Source organism: Plectropomus leopardus, chromosome 17, assembly GCF_008729295.1.
Source record: "Plectropomus leopardus isolate mb chromosome 17, YSFRI_Pleo_2.0, whole genome shotgun sequence".
NCBI classification, from domain to species: Eukaryota; Metazoa; Chordata; class Actinopteri; order Perciformes; family Serranidae; genus Plectropomus; species Plectropomus leopardus.
This window is the reverse complement of record NC_056479.1, coordinates 24,717,439-24,731,478: the sequence shown is the minus strand read 5'-3', so window position 1 is coordinate 24,731,478 and position 14,040 is coordinate 24,717,439. Positions and strand designations below refer to the sequence as shown.

Genomic DNA, 14,040 nt, shown 5'->3' with positions numbered 1-14,040 from the left:
GCTTATCCAAATAGACAGACATGGCAGCTTTTTGTCAGGAAGTTGGTGATTTGAGAAATCACAATTAGGGATGTCCCAGTCATGTTTTTTTTGCCCCCCAATTTGATTTGAGTCATTTAATATTGAGGATTTGCTGATACCGAGTACCGATCCGATACTGTTTAGCTAACAGAGGGCAGAGACAGACAGCTGAGAGCAGAAGAATTGACAAAGGTTGCGCTCTGTGTAGCTGCACACTGAATTTAAACACCTGTGTGACAACTGACATAAAACAACGGATTGGATCGGGCGTTATAAGCTAAATATTCCCGAGCCCCATCAGTCAAGAAATGCCTTAATTGGCCCCATAACTGACATCCATAATCACAAGTAATGAATAGATTTTCAAGCAATGTATGAGAGGAGAGCTTCTAAAAATTCTAGCAAGGACTTGCGGTTTGTTCTGGCTTATAAACACAACAAAAGCAGCAAACCTGTAGCAGCAGAAGGGAAAAATATAGTGCGCAGGAGCTATTTGCTTTTGGTTTGTGAGCAAAGCTTACTTTATCTGTCTTATGACGATACAGAGGGCAGCATGCCCAAAGCATTGGCTCTGAGGCAGCTGTGCACCGTTTTATTATTTGCCTGCTTTTATTTGACAATTCACACTTAGTCTTCATATTCTTTCAATCACAACACCTACTGCTTATGTCTTCTCTTTTTACTATTTCACCCATCCATCTCTGGATCTTTCTCTCACTTTCTTTCACAGAAACTGGTTGCCAGATCTCTTTGGCGCTTATCGTGTTTGCTTGCCAAGTCTTTTCTTGCACCCTTTCCACAACCACTTTCTCACTCATTCATCTCCCTCTCTGTCTGTCTGATGCCATTAATCAAAATAATAAAATGCATCATCTGTCAAGGTCAGGTCAGACTGGGTGTACCTAGTCTGTCAATCACAAAGCAGAGAGTCAAAGTGAGATATTGGGAGAAAGAATGAAACGCAAGAAGAACGGGGAAGGAAGAAGGCAATGTGTAGTCACCTGTTTGATTAGGGGAGTGGCTGACGGAATCCCGAATGGGAGCCATGCCTGGAAACAGAGAGAGGAAAGACTGTCAAACAGACTCAGAGGGAGTTAGAGATAGAGCCAGAAAACAAACACAGAGGGGAGATGTTAGAAAAAGTTGGGACAGATAGCACATTTAATGAGAATCAAGCAAACAGCAAAAAAAGTGTTAAATCAGAGGTGGGTTCAAAGTAAGAAGGGCTTGCAAGTAGGAAAGTATTAGTGAACAGACCCTGCTAGTTGCTGAACCTAAGTTATGAGTCATTTCCACTGCATTGTTCAGTTCAACTCGACCAAGTTATGCTACCAGGTGCTTTTCTAATTTTGTTTTTGTCTGTAGATAGTGCTCTGTCGACGTAGGTGGGACTCGTATGCCCCTTTTCCATCAAAGATGGAGTGTATATGCAGGTTTTTATGTGGAAAACCCCCTCAAAATAAGCCGAACTCCTTTGCCATTAGCAATAAACCAGAGCTGCTCTACAGTAGATGAGTATGTCTTTGTTTTGTTTTTCTAGTGCATCATGTTTACCGTCACTGATGAGACAGAAAACAGGTTAGTTGACTGTAAAAAGCGGCAGGGACTGCTTGGGCAGGAACGGACAATATTCTGTAATGGCACGTCATTGCATTGTGCTAGCAAAAGGACGAAAATTAGTGCTTACACTCAAGTGTTGTATTTCCGCAACTGTCGATTGAAGCTGATGGGAGCCGGGGTCAATAAATATCTGTGACTATTGCAGTCATTTGTCTACCTTTCCTAATAAATATAAAAAGGTTGTATCCAAAACTTTTGCCAACAGAAAACCCAAAAAAGAGTGATAGCAAACAAGTCTAGCCGAGCCGGTACCATGCAGCGGAAATGAGGCTTTAGTAGCTACTATTGATTATACATATAACAATATTAAGGAATCAAATATCCGAATTTAAGTAACTCAGCAAATAAGTTGTTACATGTGATTTGTCTGAGCTGAATTGGGTTTTTTCCTAAATTTAAAATCTGTTCTGTTTAAGCACAACCTGCTTCAGTGTATGACTGCACACTAAGAAATCATCATGTTCCAGTTATTTTGTTTAACATTGTAGTTGTGATATAAATTCAGAGAAAAATAACATATTTGTACATAAAACACCTAAGGAAACTAGTTTTTTTAAGTCAATGTTGCACAAAAGAAGCATGTGAAGGATGTCATTTAGAGCACCACTCTGAATTTCTTGCAGTTTCATGCAAAGTGGAAATCTGTTTCTTTTTCAACTATTTAGCATAGAAGTGCAAGTAGAAACCCATCAGAAGCTATCAGCAAGAAAAAAGCGTGATTGTACAATTGTTTATTTGTTTATCCTAGAGTGTGACAGAGTGCTTGTGTAGGCTAGTGTGTCTGTATGTGTGTTTCAGGATACAGACAGATCTAATTTAGTTTTTTTTTTTTCTACGTATTTTACCTGTGAGTGTGGCTTGTGGCTGCGGCTCCTGGCTGGGCAGGAGGGCGTCCCCGGGTTGAGTGGAGAACAGGTGACCTCTGGTTCCCAGGTCGACAACGGGGAGGTCAAAGGTCAGAGCTCAGAGGGCACAGCCTCAAGGATCTGAGGTGAAGAGGCAGGGCTTGTCAGAGCGGGCAGCAGGCTGATCAGGCCCCCTTGGCATTGCTGAGGACTGTATGTGTGTGTGTTCGTGTGTGTATGTGTGGGGAGGGGGAAGGGGGGGATGTGGTATAGATTTAGGACTCTGCCTTGACTTGGTATGCTCTGGCACTGCAGAGAGAGAAAAAACGAGAAAAGAACAATGATATGGTTAAAATACTGCATGTTTGTATCATCGATAATTAATAAATGATCATTTTAAACATCTCAATCACAAAATCCATCACCAGTAACAATTTCTTAAGTGTCAGTCCAAAGCAATCATGCACTTACTTATGACAGAGCAAAAATGGCAGTGTTTCTTCTTTAATGTTGGCCAAAGGGAAGCCCCACATGTCACAACAATATTTAATGGCAAAAACACCAAATATCCATTCCAATGGTTCCCCTTTATTTTACAGTGGCACGCCGCATCTGTAGTGGCGCATCGTCACGTAAGTCAATGAACGAGATAAGCGCCTGTGGTTAAAGTCAGCTGAACAGGTGACATGCAGATATCATGCTGACAGAGTCTGTGTTTGTGTTCTTTTTTTTCTAAAATCCTTAGAAAACATCCTAAAAACCTGTCCAAAAAATGAGAAACGTGTTTCCTAAAATCCTGTGAACATGTATGGCTCTTCTGCAACTGGCCCCTGGCCTCCTTTCATTTAGCAAAAGTGGCCCCTAAGCAAAGCAGGTCGAGTATCCCTGCAGTAGACACACAGAGTGACTGTGTTGAGCATTACTGAAAATGAGACAATTGGCTTGCCTCGATGTTGTCTTTTCTGTAAACAATCTCTACCAGCCCCACCCTAAACAGACTAAGCTGATCACTGTTCTTATGGTCTCCACGTGGCATCTTCTCAGCTTTGATCAACAGTTTCATTTTAGTGCAACTCCAGTGGTAGCTACAGCATAGCTATGGAGGCTACATGTGTTGGCTCTGCAGCCTAAGCTGCTAGTGGCAGCCACTTCTACTTTGCTGACAAATATTACAGATTACTGTGCAAACGTCTTAGGCCAACATATATTTGTGAACAAAGAATACAGAGACCAACAAACACCAAAAAAAGTCAGAACAAATTGTCTTTGCATTTCTTTGTCAGTATTTCGTGTGAATCACGACAACCATAGGAAAACTTTAGCTCAAACAATCAACATTAAGGACATGTCTTGAACGCAACCTGATGTGAATAAACCAGAAGTTTGGTATTATAAATCTCATACTGTCTGCCCAAAGAGTTCAAGACATGCTAAGCGGAAAAGGAGGTCACACTAAATACTTGCAACTTCAACCTGTTGATGTTGTTTTATTCTGAAATATTTGTATTTTTAATGTTGAACACAGACTTCCTGTATGTTGTGGTTATATTTTTGTAACAAGACTACTGGGAAATAAATATTTATGACTGTTAGAACCTTAAAAAATAAAGTTTAATGTGGCCTGAGACTTTTACACAGTACTGTGCAATGGTAGCATTTTTGAACAAGGCAATGCAGCCTTGTCCTTTCCCACTTTTCTCCCTCAGACGGATACTAATTATTCCCATCTCTCTGGTACCCGAGTGTAAGACAAGTATATGAGTCAAGCTTGGTTAGTCAGAAAAGTTGCAAGAAAAAGGACTGAGGGAGACTGACCATCTCATACACCTTCTCTTCTTAAAGGAGGATGAATGTGAATGGGTTAGACTAGATTAGGGTTATACAACAGGTTTAAGGCTGGCAGCACTGCCCTAAGACGCCATGGCAAGCAAAACCTCTTATCCTAGAGCAGAGGAGAAAAAAGTGGTAAGCAGACATAGACAGAAAGAGACAGTGATGTATAAACAACAAGGAGGAAGCGAGAGATGAAGCCGCAAATCAGTGGAGAAGAGACGCACACATCCTTTAGTAAAAGTGGACCAGTGTGTTTGACAGCAAGAAGTGTGTGTGTGTGCTCATGTCTCCTGACCTTTTCCTAGTGCAGGTTAGCAAGAGTGTTAGCCCTCTCCGCCTGCTGCAGCAGCACACAGGTCTATTTATAAACCTCCAGTTCAAATAGCAACCACTCTGTTCACTAGCCAATATGATAACAGAACAAACAAGCCCATGTGTGGACAATGAGTGACTGTGCAGATGCAATAAAGCATGCATGTGTTAAAAGTCTGGAGCATGTGTTACACATTTTATTGAGTTTAATATTCAATGTAGTGTGGCAGGTTTATTGGAGTTGGAAAAACCTTATTGCTGCAAGGGAAATGATCTACACACTGCAGTTAACATAAGGGAAAAGATTTCTTTTAAACCAGTAACTAATGCTATGAAATCCAACACAGCGACCAGACACACTTAACTGAGGCCAAACTCCACCTTTGTTAACTCACAGCTAAACCTGGGCACACTGCCAGCATCTAAACATAAAGTCTGCCAAAAGCTGCTTAGCTGCCCTCTGGAACCAATCAAACACACATGACAATAATATCATAATCACTACAAAGTACTTTCCAAAGAAAGTGGCCCAAAAGTGTTTTTAAAGAAGAAGCATTATCCAAAAGACAACAAAAGAGCAGAAAGGTATATAGACCTGTTCCCTCTGGCAGCCACAGCACTAAAAAGGGCAAGCCCATTCCAGCAAACTGAGCTGTTTACTTCTGTGGATCTTGACTCAACCTTCCTACATGGAAAGACCTCTGTCAACCCCAAAGCATCCATTTCAAAGAAGCTATGCAGGGATAAAAACGCCGGTCCTTATAAGGGGGTGCAAATCAAAATAATGTAGAAAGATGTTTAACAAATCAAATGAAGCAGTGCTCATCATGCACTTAGCCAAAATAATGATTTTTTTTTCAAACCAGTATTGCAATCTAATATGAAAATTTAGAGCAAAAGAAATTTGCTGTGGTGTGTTGATGCATAGACAAGACACATAAATACAGTATAGAATAGTACAAATTACACAAAAATTGTATGCACTTCCATATACTTTGTTCTTTTACCTGTTTTAATTTCAAAAGTTCTTTAATTGGTATTCAACCCACTTTATGAGATCATCTCCTTTGTTAGCGTCTTATCTACTTATACATATGGTAATTTTTTTACTTTAAATTTGTATCTGCTTATGACCTTAATCCTCTTATCCACATTTTACTTACTTTTTTGTGAAATTGGATTTTTGAAGTTGCACACTCACATGTCCTTGTACATAGTGCTATTTTATTATTTGTGCTTAAACATTCCTCATGTTGTTAATTTTAGTTCTGTCATAAGGGGGCAGGGGAGGGGCTACACAGGTTTCTGACATCTTATTTTATTCGGTAAACCTTTTTTTTTATCTGGGAAGCAATTTGTGTTTATGTTTGAAAATTAAAGAATAAAGAATACAATAAAGATTATGATTATTATTATTATAAAAAATGTTGTAAAATTTTAAACAATTGTAATGTTTGGGTACTGCTTGCCGTAGCCGCGTTATAAAGATTTTTGCCTTTGAGGTGGGTAACAGTTATAAAAATAGAACACAAATGAAATGTTTGACGTCACCCCTGTGTTTACTAGCTTTTTTTCTGGGAACATTCTTCCACTAACACTTGTTGACTTCTTGCTTATCCACTAAATTATTTTGTTTGTTCACTGCCTGGCGTTTCAGAGCATATTGCAACAAACAATGCAATGAGCATAAATGCCTCTGTGATTACTCGTAGCTTGCATGCCATCTACAGAGGCTCACGCCGTGGTGTCTTGCATTAGTAATCAAAGCTTTGAGTCCGTGTCAGTGAGAGATCCGGGCCTTGTTGATGAGGCCAGCTGCAGATGGAAAAAAAAAGTTTTTATATTTGTTGTCTACATAATATTCTGTATGTATTCACAAGAGCTGAAACAATTATTTTAACAGAAAAATGATCAACTATTTTAATAATCAACCAGTTGTTTCAGTCGGGTTTCAAGCAAAAAATACCTTCCATTTGCTAGTTCTGGCTTTTTAAAGTGAGAATTTGGGTCTTTTCTTTATATTTTGCTATATTAACTCAATACCATAACTTTTATATTAATTTTAGTGCAAAACAAGTAAGTTGATTAACTCACCATAGGGTTTATGATTATGCAACAGGCTTTTTACCCACTTTTTTCCCCAGACTATCTGGGTTTTTAATTAGAGGGCCATTTATTTGTTTTGCTAGCAATTACAAAACTACAAAGCCATCTTTCATGAATGTGAAAACGTTAACACCTAGTAAGTATAGGCATGTTCTTTGCCTCTGCTCGGTACATAGAGTACAGTTTGTTCCTCTTTCCCTGTGCTCCCATCTGAGAACAGCTTTCATGAGGGCCCCTGGAGTTGGCAGCAGCTCCACTGCTGCTATCATCTTACAGACAGAGAGGGTTTGGGGGGGGGCAAGGGGGAATACAGGGACAAGACACAAACACAGACAGTGCCGCCGAGGGAGAAAGAGAAATGTGAACAGAATAGGAAAAAACCCAAGATGTCAAGGTAAGGAGGGGAGACAGAAGACAGAGAGAGAAGTGGAATGTGAAAAAAGGAGGGACAACGTAGTAAAAGAGCCAAAGAGCCTGTCACTGAGGTTGATGTGAGAGGAATGCAGCTGCAGCTTCGAACATGTATAAAAAGCAGAGAGGTCAACTTCCTGAAGTCAGCAGCACATGAACCCAGTACAATGTGTACTCCCTTAAAAAGACAGAGCAAGAAGCAAAGAAATGAAGGAGGCAGAGTGGCCAAAATGCTGTAACCTACAACAGTGGAGGGAAGGATCAATAGAATTAACCAAGAAAGTGTTTTGACCTTGTTTTCTACCTTACATGTTACATAAACTAACCTGGAGTGTAGGAGGAACAGAGGTGGATCTAAACCAAGGTACATCTGAATAGACATGAAAGGCTGATGGCCAGTTGCACATTCACCAAAACAGAAAAGTAAAGGCATACTTTTGGGAACATTTGAAGCTATTTGAGAGTACTGAGTATTTAAGGAACTGATATAAATTCAAAAGGAAGTCCGGATCAGAGATGTAAAGATCCATCGATATTAACTGATGTATAAATGACCAACGATCGAATACAACTGGTGAAAAGGGAAATTTTGCACAATATGGAGCCCTTTTTTCAAGTATTTACGAGAGCTGGACTTTCATGATATTCCTGAATGATTGTGAATTTTAGGAACATTAAATTGTGATGTGACAGGTGGTTGTCCAACCGAAAACCATTATATTATGATTTAAAATGTTATGTTACTTATCATTAAACACATATTTACATATTTTTTTTATATTATTTCTTTGTTCTTTGTCTGGGTACTGATTTGATTTCTAGTATTTGTCTTATCTGAATCTTGTCTTAGTTTTGTATTGTTCCTATGTTGCTTAGGCATTACCCTTTTTGTTTATCTCTATTGGATTAACCAAATATTACTGTTTGACTGATCTATGTGAAAAAAAATCAACCAACAGATTGTGGGGAAAAAAAGAGAGGAAAGTGAAAACATCGATCCATATTGTCATCTTTAAGATGGGTCTTTATTTTAAAACTCCCATGGCACATCTGTGTCACCGTCAAATGGCACCAGGCAGACAATTTCAAGCAGCCAAGAAATTAACGAAGAAGTTATTTCATTCCTGCAATATCAGCTGCTCTGTTTCAGCAATATTAGTCTCAAAAGAACATGCACACAGGCTGAAATACAACCGTGCTGTTCCACCAGCAGATAGTGACTTCAACGAACGGCGAGTAAAAAAAAGCACAGAGGCAGAGAAAAATGCCTTCGGGGCTACGTAATTAATGCAATTTTAAAGTGCTTTAGCTAATAATGGTAATGAGAATGAATCTTGAATCTTGACAGTTGTTCAGCAAAATGTTGTACTTTTGTTAAATGCTTTTGTTTTTTAGCCATGTTTTATGTTTATTAGTCGAGTCATTTTAAAGTAAATTTTAATGCACTTAAACGGTTACAATTATTTACAATTATCGGACACTGAATGTGTTCGGTTCAGGGGCAGCTTGATTTGCCTAATATGTATCTTTATTGATTTGTTGAATGTTTAAAAAATTAAAAATGTTTACAGAAGACATCAAACATTGACTTAAAAGTTAAGAACGGACAAACAGTGCTTTTTGCATTGCTCTGAGCTGTTTGACTTGACCATCTAAAAAACTCTAAATGCAGTGGTGAACAGTTTTTAGCTTAAGGCGCTTTTCACGTGTCCTGCTGTTGCTATGCAACTACAAAATCTATTTGAAGTGTGGGGCTTTGTTGCCAAAAGCTGACATATCCTTTAACATCATTTGCATGCCAGTAAAACACTTCAGGCCCTCAGCAACAAACCATAACATTGGAAATGAGAGAAATGGTTACACAAAGAGTAGGCGGTGTGTGAGGTTAAAAAGCACACAGGTAAAAAGGTCATGATATGGATTGGCTATACAGTTAGCACTGGTATAAAATTGATTTCCCTCGTCATATCACTTCAAGTGTAGCAAAGGCACTAATGCACTCACTTGTATTTTATGGTGAACAAATGCACACTGATAAAAAAAAATCTGTTGGAGCATACATGGACATGTTTCCTCATCCTGCTCTGTTTGAAAATTTGTTCCAGCTCCAACACAAGCACGCTGTCAAACAATCCTCATTCTCACGGATGTGTTTAATTTGGAGGACTTGCATTGCCTCTTTGTGCTGTATACACTACTTCATATACAGTGCATTATTATAGATTATGTTTAAATTCAATTAATCTTTGCTGGGGAAACCTATCCCAAATGTATTCTCTGGGCTGAACTAAACAGTACATGGGCCCTTGTTAGGGAAGACCTTGTTGTTATGGCAACATTCCTAAACACTCCCAGTTTCTCTGGGCTTGTCCGAGCAAGATGACATCAGTACAAGAAGCACATGCCAGTGTCTCTCTCTCATATATGCAAAAACCCCTTCATTAATCAATAGCTAAGCTGAGGGGAAACTGAGGAGTGAAAGAAAAGTGTGTCTCTTTTCTGCTTCAGCTTCAATCAACGTGAATGACTGAAAAAACACAAGGAAGTGCTATTTAGAAGAGGTGTAATTTACTGGAGTGCAGGTGTTACTGTGCCGTACGTAACTGCATCCCTTTAATAACTACATGCAGTACACAAGATTGCATCTACAGTGAGTGTGTGCAGGAACAGATAAGCCCACTTGTCACATGGTCCGCTGGCATCACAGCCTCTTTGGGAGGGGTTTGGAGGGGCACCCACAACACACTTCAAACTCAAACCAAGGGAAAGTTACGCAGAGCTTTAGGTGTTGTGTATGACTCATTAGCTGGTTTGTATACTATTCAGTCATCCATTTGACTTTTCAACCTCCTGTCCAACCACACCCAAGTTGGTAGTCCGCTCTATAAATAGTTTAAAATAGTCAAATGAGCATTGGCCGGTCCCTTTCTAGTTGCTGGTTTGTACTGGTTTTATACTGCATCAATTATCTTATTGGGGAAAATGTTCATCACAAGGGGAAATCTTCAAAAATGTTTCATATCACATAAACAGTCCAAACACACTGATGTTTACTATGATTTAAGATGGTTAATATCACAAATCAGAAGCTGGAACAAGATAAGTTTTGACATTTTTGCTTGTATAAAATTATTCAAAATTATAAAAAAAAATATGATCTGAGATTTTTTAAATCTTTTGTTGCTTTAACATCTGCATCAATTCTGTGTATATTTGAGAAAATTACTTTCATTTTTTTTTCTTATTAAATATTTTTCGTTTAGCATGCTAGTAAATCTGTATGAATTATAATTTGGTGCTTATGACTTCACTAAAATGAACAGAACAGAATTGTGGAAAATCTAACCAAGCTGTGTAGTATGCCCACATTGGGTGTTTGAACATTTATATTTGTATGGGCGAATTAACCAGCTAAGAATTAGCTCAAGTGGGTAGCCAACGACCAAATGGTCCTAACGAGCTATTATATCCAAAGACCTTCAACAAAAACGAATTGCTTTACAGTGCCAATGCCAATTAATAGAAAACTGCATTTATTTGTAAAAAATTGTAGCCACACCCACCAAATAAAAGGCTCTTCATGCTTAACTGGAGCCCAAGTTTCACTGTAAACAATTATCACAATTGGTGCAAAACAGTTTTTTGTCAATTCACCTAACCTGTGCAGCTGTCCTCGTGTGTTTGATGAAATTTAGATAAATGTCATGTTCTTACTGGATTAAGGACCAAAGATAATCAAGCTGGTGCAAAAAGCTGCTCACAACTGGGGGCAAATCAGCCTATAGACTCCAGCGATTCATAACAGTGTAAGTACATTCAGACACTGAGTCTCTCAGAGGTACAATGATTACACTCTTGTTATTGTATAACCAGTATCTGAGGGGAGGAGCCTCCATGCCGATAAACGTCTGTGCCAGTTCAGTTTGGTGCTACGGAGACATTAATTGTGAACTACTTCTCTGTTTGTACTGAGACACAAATATCTAACAATGCAGTCAGAGGATGAGACTATAGACATAGCAGTACGATGGTGGAGGAGTGAAAACAAAAGCAAGACACAGAGAGCGCAAGTGAAAACACAAAGACACACTCAAGGTCGCAGATAGACGCTATCAGACTTCCTGCCTATGCTCGCCATGACAGTAGTTTCAGCTGTAACCGAAGTAGGCTCGCACAAACAGGACTCAGTGGAAACTGTAACAGCAATTCAAATGGAAAACACTCCTACGTCACATGGCAAAGTACACCAGCGCTGTCATAAGAGCAAAGCACACTGCGCTACTGGGACAGACAAACTGAGACAGAACCCAGACCGTGCGAGGAAGATAAAATGTTGGAAAAATAAACATTTTAATATTTTGAAACTCATGAAAGCTTCATATGCTGAAATGGACAAGCAGTTTAAAAAATTGGACTTCAAGTCTTGAGCCAAGCAGTTTGTGGATTTTCTTTAGTCTTCTGGGAGTTGAGCATGTTTTGCTGTTTTATACTGAGCCAAACTCTGTTATGAATTGCCAGAATTATGTCTCTACACAAAACTGCACAACTGATGGTTGTGAAACTCTTTTTACTAGCTAGAGTACAATTTTGTAGATATGCAATATTAATCCCATCCTTGCTTACTGTGCACTTGTATTTGATGTTTGGAAAAAGGGACCTACTGACCTCCTATGAGAACTGGAGCTTACAGTTTTAGTGCGACATTGCTCATTGTAGATAAATATTTCTGTGTAAGGTTAACAGAAATTGGTGTTCTAGAAGCAGAAGCAGACTGTTCAGAAGACGACAGCAACAACATTTGCAATGGCAGACCTAGAGCACTGAGCGACGTTATTATCCTTTATCAACTTTTACACAACAACTATCCCACAGAACCTCACTAGACAAAAGCCAAGACTACTTCTCTCACCTTTTGACCAGTCCTGTATCTTCTTATCCTCCGTCCTCGTCACACTCTCCGTCTCTCTCTCTCTTCCATCCACTGTTCTTCCCTCTATGGGTATGTTCCCTGTGAACAACAGGAGGAATCATCATTACTGTCACTGTCATCGCTACTGCATTTTGTGCTTTATGTGGCACATTGACAATAAATAATATGCTGGAATAACTTGAAGATGTCAGCTTGGGCTCTGGGAATTTCCCATGATTATTTGAATATATATCAAACCCTTTACGGGAAACTTTGCAGATTTTCAACCAGCTCTGTGTCGGCAAATGTGCAGGGAGCTTCAGGGGGTCACAGCACAGGGGGAAGCTAAACACTGTTCATATGCATACACTGTCCACCCTGTGATGACACAGAGCTGGTTGATAATCAGAAAAGTTTCTCTTTTAGTCAGAAATCTAGTGCCCGAAGTCCATTTTTACCTGCTCCTATTAAAAAAATGTAGCAATCAGCAGTTAGCAAATAAGAACGTCAATATCAAGAAAAATGACCCATTTTAATCCACCTGGCTCTAAAACTTGCATCAAACTACACAATTAAAAGGAGTTTTGTCCACATCCTCTAATGCCACTCAACTGAACGCCTGTTTCCAGGGTAACTGATGTGCTCACTTGCAAGTCAGCTCATAAACAACCTACTGCATGAGCTCCCAACAGATATGACAAGGAAGTGAGATGGCTCACTCCTTAGCTTCTTCCATCATCTGCTCCAGAAAAAAAAAATGCTTATTTTGTTTTAACCACTTACCCGATAGACAAGTAAGTTGCTAGTTTTACTAGCCAGACATGGCATTTTACTTGCCGCGGAGCCCTGATTTGAAAAAATATTCAACAAACTGATCTAAAATAAAAACAATCACAAGTATATCTGTTTCTTAGGTCTATGGCACTGTGCTTTGGTCACGCCATGATTTTACACACTAGTGTGTATTTCCTGGTGACAACAAAACAAGATGAAATACAATCTTCTGCTTCCTATTATTTTGTTATCAGATTGTGGCTTCTCCCTCAGTTTGAGTGTCAAGCTTAGCTGCACTGGTCGCAGTGGGTGTGCCATTTAACTTGCAGGAGAAAGCTGCAGGCTGCAGTCTAATCCGATAATGGGATTACAGCACAGCACTTACCTTAGCTATAAACAGACAGACGTGCGGAGATGCTGAAACAACTCGGACAGACACTATGGCAGCACCATTCAACGTGTAATCACTTAGTTTAGTTTGATTATTGCACAGCGGCTCAAAGAAATAGTTGTCATAACTGTGCTGCTGAAATAAGAAATAAGATTCTGCAATGTTGGTTTGTTTTTTTTCCCTCAATTTAATTGAGCAAAAAATTGTGAATATGTATGGTACTTCATTATTGTCAAAAAGGCAGCCCCTTTAAAATGCATACACACATTAACATCGGTTATATCTAATGGCCAATATATCATCACACCATGAGAAAAGAGTTAATATCACTTAACACTGGAGCATTTACAGTAATGTTGGTCAAAATGCAATGTCCCACTAAAACAATCTATAAATCTTTCAAAAAGCACTGAGCTGGTGTGAGCAGCAGTGAACAAAGCTTATGCTACAGCCTTCTGTTTGTTCAGAGGACATCTTAACCAGAGGAAAGGGCCTTGAACATCTTTATTACATGATGAAGTTTGAATTTTAGTGGGATGTGTGGAACTATAGTCGGAGCCTGTTATGAGCTGAAGTCTGCAAGCCTGTGACAGCAGTCCGACCGGGGTTCCTGCAGCTTAAGGCTTGGCAGATTTAAGACTTTTTAAGACATTTTTAATACCCCTCGGGGTTAAGTTTAGGACCAATTTACTAATAACCAAAACTGAAGGGCATTTTGCCTGAAAGTTGACTGTAACATAAAACAGCTAACTTTTTTGTGAGAAAGTTTCAGTATCTACGTCAAATTTTGAAAAAAGCAACCCTTTATAGAGTGGACC

General features: G+C 39.2%; 1 protein-coding gene across 2 annotated transcripts in view; it reads right to left on the bottom strand.

The window, feature by feature from the left end:
* LOC121956573 (trinucleotide repeat-containing gene 6A protein-like) overlaps window positions 1–14,040 on the bottom strand; it is a 46,734-nt gene that overhangs the window by 21,980 nt on the left and 10,714 nt on the right. For both annotated transcript variants that reach the window (XM_042504852.1, XM_042504850.1), the window contains exons 3-5: window positions 12,058–12,156; window positions 2,487–2,795; window positions 1,023–1,070 (exon numbers count right to left, since the gene is read on the bottom strand). In XM_042504852.1, coding sequence (XP_042360786.1) covers window positions 1,023–1,068 — 46 coding nt within the window. In that variant the 5' untranslated portion in view covers window positions 1,069–1,070; window positions 2,487–2,795; window positions 12,058–12,156. The remainder of the gene's footprint in view (window positions 1–1,022; window positions 1,071–2,486; window positions 2,796–12,057; window positions 12,157–14,040) is intronic.